Source organism: Lissotriton vulgaris, chromosome 5 (genome assembly GCF_964263255.1).
Source record: "Lissotriton vulgaris chromosome 5, aLisVul1.2, whole genome shotgun sequence".
Lineage (NCBI taxonomy): Eukaryota > Metazoa > Chordata > Amphibia > Caudata > Salamandridae > Lissotriton > Lissotriton vulgaris.
The window spans coordinates 1,394,798,789-1,394,812,908 of NC_141693.1; the positions used below are offsets into that span (position 1 = coordinate 1,394,798,789).

The following is a 14,120-nucleotide window of genomic DNA, read 5'->3' on the forward strand; positions in this document are numbered from 1 at the left end:
TTTAGAATTTTTTCTTTTACCCTAAAGTCTGAGAAATTGAGCAGAATTGTACAAGGGTATTTCAAATTATTAGGTTTATGTGCAGGTACTCTGTACGCCCTTGTAATAGTCAGGTCACCTTGGAGCTCAGGAATGGCTTTTTTCAATAGAGACTCTGACCACCTGACTACATCCTTATCTTTAAGCCCCTCTGGTATGCCTACTAGTCGTAGATTAGACCTCATATTATAATTCTCAAGGTCCTGCAGCTTTTCCTCTAAGTGGGATTTCTCTCTATTAGCCTCCACAAGATTTTTCTGAATTGCAGTCAAAGAGTCCTCTAAAGATGATATCCGGACTTCGGCCTCAGAGACCCTCAGAGGAATATTGCCAAGGCACTCCTCCATCTTCGTGAGCCTGCTGTGCAAGAGTGAAATTTCCTGAGCCTGAGAGAATTTAAAGTCTCCTAATTCCTGAAGGATAGTAACTAGGATATCTTCCATCGTATTTGCTTTTGTAGCACTCGGGAGGGCGAGCAAACCATCTTCCTGGGAGATCAGGGAGGCTTCTAGACTTAGGACTTGACTTGGAACTGTTGTAGTTTGCTTGTTGCTTGGGCTTAGGCTTGGGCTTATAGCCGGTGGTAGCGGAGGGTGGGAGGGATGGGCAGTATTGGGAGAGGACGTAGTTGAGACCGTTGGTGCAGGTGGTGCTACGTCTTCTAACCCTGTTGCCACTGCGGGATTTGGCATCGGTGTCTTGTGCGTTGTAGGACTGCTTGCCTTTCCTCCAGTGTTGGAAATATCATGTTCTAGAACGACACTTGTGCTCCCCTGCTTCAACTCCCCCCGTGTAGGATTGCTCAAAAGTTGTCCCTGCTGGAGAAGGGGTTTTGAAAAGAGAGGGTATTGTTTGGGGGTAGATCGACTCTCAGGGCAAGTAGTAGGCGGCATGTTAGCAGCCTTGACCGTTTTGTCCGTTTTATCCATATTTTTACCCCCCTGGTCCGTTCTTGTTCCCTTGTCTTTCCCACCCTCCTCTACTTTGTCGCCAACAGCAAGTAAGCTCAATTCTGCTGATAGTTCATATAGGGTCAAGCTCTCTACATCTTCATCTTCATCGCCCTCCTCTTGATCATTTTCTTCATTGTCATCATTGTCTTCCTCGACCTGTTTCCTTAGTACATTATACTTATTTTTTCTATATGATTCAGTATATTCCATTGCCTACTGTTTTAGGGCTTCCTTTTGTTGATTTTTCCTTCTGTTTTTTCTCTCTCCTTTTGTGATTGATATGGATCTGACCGGAATTGGGAGTTTTATCTCCTTTCCCAGTTCTGGCTTAGACTGTTTGCCCCGCGCTCTTGCCGCCATCTGAGAGTTCGAAATTACAAACGTGAGCTTATAAGACACTTGAGACTGTGCTCTGTAAATTTTCCTCCCCCCGTAGCCGTGCAATAGGAGCTTCTTTCACCAGACTGTGCCTGCTAGCGTCTGATTTACCCAATGCAAGGGGTGGTACGGGATAACTAGGCTCCAAAGGCAAGCGGGTCATAGATGAGAGTAATAGTCAGCTTTGCCCCTTCAGAATTTTCAGAGCTTCACAGATCGGCGCGCCAGTAGGTGAGGAGGCATAGAGGAGGCATAGAGGAGAGCGCGGAGCTGGGTAGAATGCGGTGCGAGCAAATGCGAGTGCGAGCTGGGTAGAACCCTGCCCAGTGCGCCTTACCTCGCAAAAGAGACCAGCGTCCAACGTCCAACATCCAGTGCCCCTCGTTTCCCAGCAATTTGCTGTTGAAAGCGCCGGCGTTGCAGTCACTTCAGTACATCAGCAGGGCAGGGCAGGACAGGGCGCCGAGCGGGAACACAGCATTCAGCCTCCAATAGACGGCGGAAACACTCCGCCACACCCCGTTCAGATCCTGCTCAAGTCGCTTCGAAATTCAGCCAAAGACTCGCCTCGAAGCTCCGGTACCAGGCATCTAGCGAGGGACCGGCGTTGCTGCTTGCATGGGTGTGGTTACGCGGGACGAGGAAACAGGAAGCACAACGGCGGCGTGCGTGGGTTCTTTGTCAGCCGTCCATCCAGCGCCTCCACATCTCACTGCTCTTGTCGCATAGGGAAAGAGACCAAGGAAAATCGAGTCATAAGTCTCTCTCTTGGAGGTTATGTATGGGCTATGGGGCACAGTTCAAGAATAAAGAGCCCCAAAATACAAAAGTTTATCTCTTTCTGAGTGGTGGTCAGCCCTTCTGTTAGTCCACATCTATCCCTCCGCACAAGCCAGCAGTTTAGGAAAAAACCAGAAGCAAAAATAGTAGGGTGAGGAGATGTGTGTGTGTCCACCACTACTTTTTAAATTTCAAAAAGAGATGCTTTCAGCTGCTAATAAAATAAAACAATACAATCAGCCATCATAAGTGGTGCTCTTTTCAATAGTTCTGCTCTGGGGACAAAGGGTTTTGGCTCCCAAAAAACTTCATGAAGATAGCTTCTAAACTCAGTACACATTGCTGTGCCCTCAGACAGTTAAAGTGGTAAAAGGGGGGTTGTGATGGACGGAGCATCTGAACCAATCAAACACTCACACCCAGTCAACAGATCTGCGTTTAATCCATCACCGATCTTTAGCAAACTCTGCCACCCCAGTTCAGACATGGCCATATGCAAATCAGTCTGACCCTGTGCCTCATGGGAACAGTCCAGCCCGAACTGCCAAGCCATGCCTTCCGTGGACCGGAAACAAGCTTCCGAGGACCGGTTTCTGGCATTTCAGACAGTTAAAGTCATCTTCTGACATACCTTACAAGGTCAAACATAATGTAGTCAAATGCAGGCAAAAGGCTGGATAAAGCAAGTGAATTAATAGGATTTGCAGCAGCTACAGTACCTCAGAGAGTAAGGAATGTGAGCAGATAACTTGAGCTGGATTGTGTTTCTCTGCTTTCACTGGCAATACATAAATATGTATTTGGTTAAGTGGTATTTCAAGAATGTTTTTTTCTTTCTAAGATCATTATCTTATATGTAACATGATAAGAAATAAAATTTTCTATTGAATGTGCGTCAAGATCAAACAGTGGTCACAATTCGTGCACTGACGTTTTTGTAGAATCTTACGTGATTTTCTGAATTGACCTATGTACTAATCGATCGATTCACAAAATACTGAATCACAGTGGGTCGCAATTCCACCTGCATCGTGAATATTAATGTGGTAGGTCTTAACATGTGAGCCACTAAGATTCGCTGCCATCACAAGAATGGCAGCCTGCTAGAGACAGCACTCAGCAGATCATCATGTCTGTGATTACTTTTAAATAAATACATTTTTCTTTTAATGCATTCTGTTTTCCTTAAAGAAAAATGGAATATCCTTTAAAAAACCTAAATAAAACTTTGTAAAACAATTTTTATGGTCTGGTTTGACAGAGCAGCTGTCACGAGACAATTATTTGAGCATTACTAGAGAGGGTTTTGGCTCCATCCACATGTTGGGAGCCAGAAGTACATGTTTTGATTGCGCAGAAGTTGAGCACTTCCACAACAAAACTGACTAACCCTCTAGTAGCTGTGATCATTTTGCTTTATGTATCCAGCTGCTTACGCTTGAACTTTCAGGGGCACACACATAACATTGGAATGTTATTAACCCCTTCGCTGTGGGGGTAATTCCCCCACGGCGCGGTGGAGCGCAGCGGTGCTCGTGACGAGCCCGGCTCATCATGAGTCACAGTGGAGCTGTGCTCATGACGAGCTGGGCTCGTCACAACTCCGCCCACTGATTAATTCTCCCGCACAGGCAGGGAATCAATCGCGCATGGGCGGCGCACAGCCGTTATGACGAGCCCAGCTCGTCATGAGCACAGCTCCACTGTGACTCATGACGAGCTGGGCTCGTCATGAGCACCGAAGGAGTTAAAGTGTCGTAGATCACCAGATAATGTATGTTGTTTTTCTATGGCAGCAAGCACAGATGGGAGAAGGGAAGTCAATAACCTACATGGATTTTTTAAGGTCTGGCTTGACAGTGAAAATCTCACCTGATCTTCTAACTTACACCAATATTATTCCACAGTTCTTTGCTTCCACACAAATACATCTCTATGCACAGTTTATTTACTTGTAATGCCTCACATTACCATCGCAAAACATTAATACATACCATAAGGAATCACTATTTAGAAGGGGCATGTTTAGGCCGAGATTTCTTATCATATCCTAAACCCATTTAGTGAATTATGTAAAATGTTATTTCCATGCTAAATGGGTTCATTACATTTGAAAACTACATTTTCTTGTCACAAACCTGTGATTTACTGAATCGCAGGGTTTGCGTCAAGAAAATATGTTAGTGCATCTGGCTTTAAGTCTATTGCTTAAGGGAATATTTAAATTTCACCTATTTCTCCATTACTGGCTGAAGTGGGCCCAATTTTCAGCACTTGGATACAGAAGGTGGTTGTCACACATACTCACAAAAATAATCTAATTACAGATGTATTTTTGTTTAACCCCTTAAGCGCTGCCGTCGGCCAACGGTCGTCGCGAGCACTACCTTGCCAGTGCTGCGCACGGCCGTTGGCCGACGGGCCAGCGCTCGTTATTCGAACGTTCAGCACTGGGTGCTGAACGTTCGACGCAGCTAAGGTGTTAAAATATAATGCACATTTTAGGCTTGTAACCGATTTACAAATGTTTGCTAAGTATCTCTCTGCTGTTCTTAGGGAGTTATGAAGCCTGAACTGCTTGGAAATGAATTTACATACCTGGAGTTTCCCAGAAGGATCCAGTACAAAGAGCTGGGTAGAAGAATGCTGTTCAGGGACCATACGATGACAGGCTGGTAAGTGTTGTGATGTTTCCCTCCCTATGAATGGCAAATGCTTTGAGTACGACCTTTTAATGGGCTAGACTCACCTACCCTCCAGCTTGTGCAGTGCGCTTACTTTTCTATTTTTCTATTTTGGTTTAAGTGTTCTGTTTTGGATTTATCCTAGTGTTGCTTTGTATACAACGCGGTCATGCGTTGCCAAAAGATAGAGAGGGAGGGAGGAAGGGCCTGCATCAGGTTCCTGGAGGGATGTCATTTTCAAACATCACTCCAGGATATCAGTGCATCTAAAAATAAAGTAAAATGATTTATACTAAAGCAAATGATTTATTTACAGAAACTTGAAAAAATGGAGAATATATTTTGAATACACAACAGAAGAGTAAAAACGTAAGGGAAATATGAAATGTCAGTATTATTTTAGAGTAACCGGGTACGGCACTAACAGTTTTCTTATTTAGTTAAAACATAGATTCTCTTACTTTGCTGTTTTTTTTTAAAGAAATTGAAATGTGTTTTTTCTTTCTTTGCCAGTGGCTCCGCCTAAACCTTTTTCTTTGCCTTGCTACCCCAGCATCAACCTCTTGAACTGGAAGGGGGTCAAAGGCCACCTCCTTCACTACTGTACTGCAGAGGTCACACCCAAACCCAAGACTTGGAAGGACATGCAGATTAAACAAAGGAAGAGTTTTAGAGGCCTTCAGGGGAGCCAGGCAGTGCCCTGTGAGCCGTGCAAGCCATCAAAAATAGCAGGCAAGCCTTCTGCCTCTTCCCCTGCCCACAAAACATATTCTGGCCAAGCACTCGAGGGAAGCCCCGCCTCTGTGGTGCACACTTCTCACTATAGTCAGCCATATTATAAGGCTGCTCTTGAAGCATCGCAGGATGGGTTCTCATTAATGCAAGGGCTTCCTCCATTTGGTCGGCCACCATGTTAGTCACAGAGTACAGAGGTCTGTAACCCAAAGATCCTGCATGACAGAATGCCCTGCTCTGAAGTAAATATGGAACTTATGAAATTTATCCTGACGTGCAACAATAAAATCAAAATCTGCAATGGTTTCAGTGCACCTAAAATAAACCCGATTTTCGGTGTGTAGAACACATCTGGTCGTACAGTGTTGGAGTTAGAGTAGTGCTTTTGTCATTACTATTCATAATATGGAAAGGCTAGACTGCTAATTGTTTCCTTAATGAGTCCTGAAATTCTGTGTAAAGTCTGGAGTTCTCTAATAATTCGTAAAATGATGACATGTGTCTTTTTTTTAATGTGTGGCCGACACATAACATTGTATTATTTTTCTAGGGCATACAAAACAATTGAAGAGAATGATCTGAAGTTCCCGTTGATATATGGAGAGGGGAAAAAGGTATTTATTATCAAAACCAAGAATAAACTTATTAAGCAGGGCTAAACTAAATCAGGCCAACATTGTTTAATATAATTCAAATTAGGATGAGAATTTTCAAACTAAGTGTAATAATATATTTCAATTCTGATATGTTTAAAAGAAGTTTAAATCCACCCTCAAAAGCCCGCTATGATTTGTCCACTAGGAGGGCCCTTTGTAGGATATAGAGAGCCAGATGCATGCCAGATGTTCAGAGTAATTACTGACTATGTAAATTATATCAATTTAAATTAATTGTATTCAAAACTGCTATGATAATATTTTGAATTGCTGGCATAGATCCAGCCTTCGTAGATCGTCATGGGACACCCAAGTTGTTAGCAATTTCAATGATTCTAGAGCTGTATCTTCACTAACACAAATGTAAGTATTTGAAATGCATTAGAGGACTTCAAGTTGTGTATCTAATTGTCCTCTGACAGAATAGCGAAACCGTTTGACTTTAGCGAAGTTCGTGTGGGCTGCACCAAACTAAAACAACTTGTACATATTCGGGTTTCAGTTTATAACAGAAGCCTATTAGCACCCAATCAATTTCTTCTTCTCCTCATCCCTTCAGATTACAGGAATAGATGGGATCCAAATCTTAGGGGTTGTTTAGGGTTTGGTGTTATGGAAGAACTATTGTAAATCGGCAGTTGCTTTCACCCTCTGGCAAACTTGAAGTTCCTTTTGCTCATTTACCGTTTGGGGTCCGCCAATTCCCAGGGTGGAGTCCCAGTCAGCTCCTCAATTGCAAAGACACTGCTAGCAGCGAGTCTACCACAGGGTGGCAAGCTCCAGAGCACCAGAAGGCCCGTCCTACCTTGGGCGGGTCTTCCAATCCTTTTTCATCCCAATTACAGCCACTGGTAGTAACACACATGGCACATATTAAAATAAAATAAAAAACTGGCTCCTGCTGCACAGGAAGGAAATTAGTGGTGCACCACAACCACGAATCTCCAAGTATAGCGAGCGGTCTTCTGATGGAAGGGTGCAGGATTTGGCCTCCTCTAGCCTAGCACCCCGTCATGCTCTGTATGAACCTCAAAGTATAAGTTGGTCCTGCACACTTCAGAGTAAAGATTGTTACATGGGTATCAACACCAATATTTTAATTAACATTGATGTGGTTGCATGATATATTTAATTAACAAATATGGTTGATTGTACTGCATGATTTTTTGTAAGAATTAGGATTATTTTGCTTTGTTTTCTGACAGGCTCGTGTAATGGCCACAATTGGTGTAACACGGGGTCTTGGGGATCACGACCTGAAAGTATATGGTTCTAACATCTATATCAAGCCTTTCCTGTCATGTTTACCTGAGGCAAGTACTTATCTCTGTATTACATCCGTCATCCTTTCTTCCCCACCAACAATGCAGATTTAAAGATAGATAGCTGATGTTGCTGTTTTAAATGTCAGTCTTTTATCTGAAGGGGGCAATTTACTAAAACCTGTTCTACAGCATTCACATTGTACTATGGGATCACAATTGCTCAAATATGTTTATTCGGAAACCCCAAATTATGCAACCCATTAAAACCAACTACAAAACTTTAACGCTGAACTACCCTCTGATAGAAATTGACAAACCCCACCATAATTTTACCCGTTCTGAGAATATTTGCATTTAAATTTGTGGCTCTTGGTTGTGTGCAGCTTTAACTCTCTGTTTCCAAACGTATTGTTTCCAATGCATAACATACTTAAAGTAGATTTTGGATCAGTCCTTTGGTCATGGCTAGATGGCTTTTTGTCTATTTCGGGTGTCTGCTCTTGATTCTACAACATTTCTGTCCCTATTCTTGTGTTTGCCCCGCCCTGGATCATTTTGTTCTCTTCCGATTCCATTAGTTGTATCTTGCTGCTGAGAGAACTGTTATTTTTTTCTATTGTTTACTTGCTCTTTCCTACTTGTTCCTGTGCCTATCTCCCTGCATGCTCAATTTTCCCTCTTCATCCCCTTTCCCAAACCCGGATGGTCCCAATGCACCTTTCCATTTTCAATGTTTTTTGTTTTTTTTAACAAGGGCGCAGCAGCTACAAATTCTCATTGGGCTGTTCATGTTGTGTTTTTTGGGCTTGAGCACAATTTGTTCATCTTTTTTTAACTTTCTATTTACAATTCTAGCATGCCCATCAGCCAAGTTCAATCCATAAATAAAAAATGGCTGCCACACGTCACTATTCATGTGCACGCATGCATCACAATGCACGTGCGTATGCATCACCATGCATGCATGCACAAGCGTCATGATCTATATGTCCACTTGAAATGCAATGCAGGTGCATGCATCAGGAGTTTATTCCGACCATGATGGCGGCCCCGTGTGCTGCTGTACGATAGGACTCACACGGAGTAGAGTGATATTTGGAAAGTATACAATAGAGAGGAGAGACTGACTCTGATGCGAATGAAAATGCACCATATCCAGGTATCTATAAGAAATAGTGGTTGTACCTCAAGTGATTGGTTACCAGCTGCTGCCGGATTGAGCTTGCTTGTTGTTATATCGCCCTGTCCTGAAGAGGCCAGACTTATCAGAAGTTCGAAACGCGCCCGCGTCAACACTTTCCATATGGAGGAGTCCCTGTATAAAAATTTAAAAATTGATTTTGGAAATTAATGCCTTGTGACACACTTGTTGATTTAGGTTCTGTAAATCTGTGCATTGAACCAGTGGTGTCTGACTACCTCCTAGTGCACCCCCTATAGCTAATGGGAGGGCACTTAGCCTTTGCTACAATTCTTTTCTAAGGGTGAAGAATTATCTAGTTTTCTGGCTTTCTTTTGATTTTTGTCCAAAGTGTTTTTGTTGTTGGCTGTATATAGGTGTGTATATATGGATGTACATACATACACACTGCCTCTGCCTGCCTCCTTAACACCCGCTCGGCAGGCAAGCACCAACTGCAATTATTTAACCTCCTTACCTCCGATTCCCCTGACATTCTGTTTTTAACAGAAACTTGGTTTTCGGGGGCTTCACTCCCTGACATCCTGGCCATCCTCCCCGATTCCTACTACGCCCTCCGGGCTGATCGCCCTGACGGTAGGATCGAAGGGGGTGTAGCCATGATTGTTCGGGCCAGTCTCCAATTCCAGCTTCTCCCTCAATCTTCCATAGCTGGCGTGGATTTCTTGGTTGCCCGCTCCACTAACCTTCCTGCCCCTCTGACAGTTGTCCTTGTGTACCGCCCCCCCCTGAATATGCCTTTGTTTGTGGCCTCCCTGCAGGAACTCCTTGCTACTCTAGTAGTTAACAACTCCTCGGTTCTCCTGCTGGGAGACTTTAATTACTGGCCTGGTGATCCCAGGGAGGATTTGGCGTCCAAGGACTTCACGGCCACTCTTTCATGTCTCAATCTCCTGTCTCACGTCTCTGCTCCCACCCATAACCTTGGTCATACTTTGGACCAAGTCTGGTCATCTCAGGACATTGTCTCTCCCCCTAGCATTCTCCCTTGCACCTGGTCCGACCACTCTCTCATTTTCTTCACTATTAATCTCGGCTCCCTTCACAAACCCTCCCGCCCCAAGAACATATTTGCACGCAGCTGGAATCGCGTGGACCTCCCCTCCCTTTCCCTCTCCTTGGCATCCTCCCTTCCTGACCTCAACGGCCTTTCTCTCGATCTTCAGGCCGTTGCAGTCAGCAACTGGTTATCTTCTGGTTGTGATCTAGTTGCCCCTCTTAAAATAGTTAAGTCTATTCGCCCTCACGAGGCCCATAGATGGTTCAATTCCGAACTTAAGGTCCTTAAACTGGAACTTAGACGCTCTGAGCGTCTTTGGCGCCGCAGTTATTGCCCCGATCTTAAGGCCAAATATAAACGTCTCCTTAATGATTACAAGAAAGCTATTCTTGTGTCCAAGACCAAGTATTTCTCTGAGCAGGTAGCATTATCTGCTAATAAATCCAAAGAGATCTTTTCCTTGGTCACTAATCTGGCCACTTCTGATCGTGTTTGTCCCAAGCTTATCCCTTCCCTGGCCCTTTGCTCTTCTTTAAACGACTTCTTTATCGAGAAGATCGCAAAAATCAAGTCCAACATTCCTACCACTCCCTTCCCTCTTCCCCATCCTGCCCCTCCTGTGTCTAACTCTTCTTTTGCCTCCTTTCCACCCATTTCCTCGGACTCCTTCTTAGCTCTACTTACCAAAATCAAGTCTGGCTCCCCTGCTGATTGTGCCCCTGCCCGCGTGCTGAGAACCCTCTTCACCTCTTGCCCCACTACTCCTCTTTCCTTTCTTAATGCTTCCCTTTCCACTGGTTTGGTCCCTTCTTCATTTAAATCTGCGATTGTTTTTCCCATTCTTAAAAAACCTGGTCTTGATTCTTCCCTCCCTTCTAATTTCAGACCTATTTCTCTTCTTCCTTATCTTGCCAAAATCCTTGAAAGCTATGTCACCTCTTGTCTCTCCTCTTATATTGAGCAGAATCATCTCCTTGCTTCCCACCAAGCAGGCTTCCGCTCGGGCCACTCGACCGAATCAGTGGTGCTTGCGGTTCTCGACGAGTTGAAGGCAAAGGCTGACACCAACTCTCCTCAAGCTTTGGTTCTCCTGGATCTCTCCGCTGCGTTTGACACGGTCGACCATACCATCCTTCTTGACCGTGTCAGCGCAGCGGGCATCCGAGGCTCCGCTCCTTCCTGGATCACGTCCTTTCTTTCAGGACGCTCACAAGCTGTTCACCTTTCTGGTTTCTCTGCTTCTCCCCTCCCGGTGTCCTGTGGGGTTCCCCAAGGTTCCTCTCTCTCCCCTCTTCTTTTCAATCTTTATATTCGCCCCCTTATTGTTTCTCTTCTCGATCTGGGGGTCTCTGTGTACAACTACGCAGATGACCTCCAGCTCGTCTTTGATCTTTCTTCCTCTTCTCACTCCTTATCTTTTTTTCGTTCCACTTTGGTTTTCATCTCTGGTTGGATGAGCGCCAATCACCTCAAGCTCAATCCAGACAAGACTGAGCTTGTCCTGACGGGTGGCTCATCCAGCCCCTGGTCCTCCGCTTTCTGGCCCCCCACTGTTGGTCCCCCTCCTACCCCTGTCCCTTCCGTCAAAACGCTGGGCATTAAGGTCAGCCATGACCTGTCAATGCACGGCCAGGTCAGTTCTGTAGTGTCCTCCTGCTTTCTCTCCCTTCATCTGATTCGTAAAATTTCCCGTTTTTTTCCCTTGATTCCCTTAAAATTATCATTTCGGCCCTCATCACTTCCCGGCTTGATTACGGAAACAGCTTGTTCGTGGGCATTCCTGCCTACGAAACCTGTTGTCTCCAAGCAATCCAAAATCAGGCTGCCCGTCTCATCTTTCATCTTCCCAAAACTCACCATATCACTCCCGTCCTCAAATCTCTCCACTGGCTCCCCGTTCTACAGAGATCCCTGTTTAAACTAGGGTGTCTAGTTTTTCGGGCTGTTGATCGCTCTGCTCCGGCGTTCATTAATTCTTTGATTTCCACTCACACCCCTGCCCGTACCCTCCGCTCATCTTCCTTTGCCCTCCTCACTGTTCCCCGCTTTCGTAAATCCCGCACTGGTGGAACCAGATTCTCCGTCCTCGCCCCCCGGTTCTGGAACTCTCTCCCTCTCTCCATGCGTTCCATTCCCATCTTTTCACACTTCCGTAAAGCGCTAAAAACATTCTTGTTTGCCCAGGCCTACCCCCGCTAAACTCCCTCGGCCCTGTCTGTTCCGTTCAGTAGAGCTCCCAGCGCCAGGAAGCCGTTTGGCCACCGTGCGCTCTATAAATACCTTATTTCATTTCATTTCATTTCATTTCATTTTCATTTCATTTCAGTGGTATATAAAAAGAAAAAAAGAGTATACGAAATAAGATAAAAATAGCTTATGTGTTGATTATAAAAAATAAAATGTGTAATCATGTCCCCTTGTGCGAGTGATGATGTACAGAATGTTTTATTAACTTCACAGTGAACATATGGCATAAAAATAGGTGAATTAATTGTCCCCCATTTTCGAATAGCGCAGAATTTGTTCCTCCTTTTTCCATTGTTTTGTTTTTTGCATGTGCATGCATCAGTGATCACCTCAGAATAGAAATACGTGGAATAGAAACACATTGAAAACTTGCCAGTGATGCATGCACATGCACCATCACGCATGAGATTGCTCGTGGCCATTTAAAAAGTTTTGGGAAACCCAGTAGCTTGATCTTTTAGAACTTACGCCCACTGTCTTCACCAATGAGCATTTCCTCAGGTTGTTATTTAAGGGACAAAAGAAAAGGAAACGCTGGTCCTTTTCATCATGGGAAAGTGATTCATCAACCATTGCAGTCTACCTTCCTTTTAACACTACAACAACCCCGAGGCAAGGTATCCAGGCAGAATCCTAAATAAAGTGGCCTTTTGCAGGAATAACATTTATTTATTTTATTTTATTATTTATTTAAGCAACTTGTAAAGCGCGCAAATACCCTTGGGTGTCTCGGCGCTGCAGACTATAAGGACAGGAACGGCTCTGGAGCGGGTGACTTATTAGTTAAAGAGCCAGTGTTTTACATGTTTCCTGAAGGCTAGCAGGGTAGGACTGGTCTTAATATGAAGGGGGAGCGAGTTCCACAGTCTGGTAGTTGCGTCTGTGAATTGTCTATTGCCCCATGAGGCTTTCTTGGTTCGAGGGACCGTCAGAAGGTTGGCTGCTGAAGAGCACAAGGGTCTACTGGACGTGTATGAACAAAGAGCTTTCTTCAGAAACTCCGGTCCAATGTTGTGGGTTTCCTTGTATGCGATGCATATCGCTTTGAATTTGGTTCGGCTTCTTATGGGCAGCCAGTGGAGCTGTCGCACCACCTTGAATATCGGCTTAAACTTGGGAGCAGAAGACAGAATCATGGCGGCCACGTTCTGCGCCAGTTTTAGCTTACTAAGGACCTTTTCCTGGGCATTAAGTAGGAGACCAATACAGTACTTTTGACATTACCAGTCTGCTGATTAGAGTTCTGCCAGCACTGGATGGGAGAAATGGTATCACCCTGAGGACGTAGAAAGATGAGGAGACAACTGCGTTGGCATGCTGTGTGGAAGACAGCTTGTCGGCAAACATAACACCTAAGTAACATTATATCCAAATAACTTTCGTAGGCTTCTGATGGTTTTATAACACCGGTATGCAGACTCCAAGGAAAAATCAAGGAAGAGAATACATTTATTCATTAGTTATTTCGCCTTACCTACTTTTGATCAATTCTAATGACTTTAACCATGAGGAAGAATCTGGCTAAAATGAGGTGAGGCCTATGGCAGTATATGTTTGTTGATTGTGGAAGATCCAGGCCACACTTCATCGTTAGGCCTTACAAGAGCGGTTGAAGCTGTAGCAGTTTTATTAGCCAAAACCCTGGTGCACAGCTGGGTGGGATTGATGTCTGCTAGGTCCTTTATCCTTTATTCCCAAATACATCCTTCATAGGTCAATTTAATAGTTGTGTTGGGGTAGCCTTTGTCAAGTTACATACTTTTCAGAATAATATCATCACCACTTAGGTGTGGATCTTTGAGCTGCACTCTAGATGGTATTAATGTCTCATTGTGTTTAAGGATTCAAGGCCTCATTCCTGTAGGGTCTTAAAAACCCATCCTGTTATGCTCCTGCATCTTCATTGTAACAAAGTCTTGATGATCCACTTTGTCTCATTCTGTTTTTAGCCCCTGTTTGCATACTGTTTCTGGCATGATTAGGAATGGCTTTCTAACATGATTCTGAAAATGTGGTTCGAGTCTGATTCTTACATAATCTTGATGAGTCTCCAGTGGTTTTAGAGCCTCATTCACACTGGTCCTTACAGGGAAATTTTGCATTGGTCTCGAATTCATCTAACATGGCTTTCAGAGCTTTTTGAGCATTTACAATGCATTTATATGAATGACGGAGCTGGTGT

General features: G+C 44.3%; 1 protein-coding gene across 1 annotated transcript in view; it reads left to right on the forward strand.

Annotated features, from left to right (window-relative positions):
* Nucleotides 1–14,120, forward strand: part of LOC147712646 (protein phosphatase 1H-like) — a 207,839-nt gene that overhangs the window by 171,943 nt on the left and 21,776 nt on the right. The window contains exons 6-8 of the mRNA XM_086923340.1: nt 4,707–4,825; nt 6,120–6,183; nt 7,431–7,538. Of these exons, the coding sequence (XP_086779466.1) occupies nt 4,707–4,825; nt 6,120–6,183; nt 7,431–7,538 (291 nt within the window). The remainder of the gene's footprint in view (nt 1–4,706; nt 4,826–6,119; nt 6,184–7,430; nt 7,539–14,120) is intronic.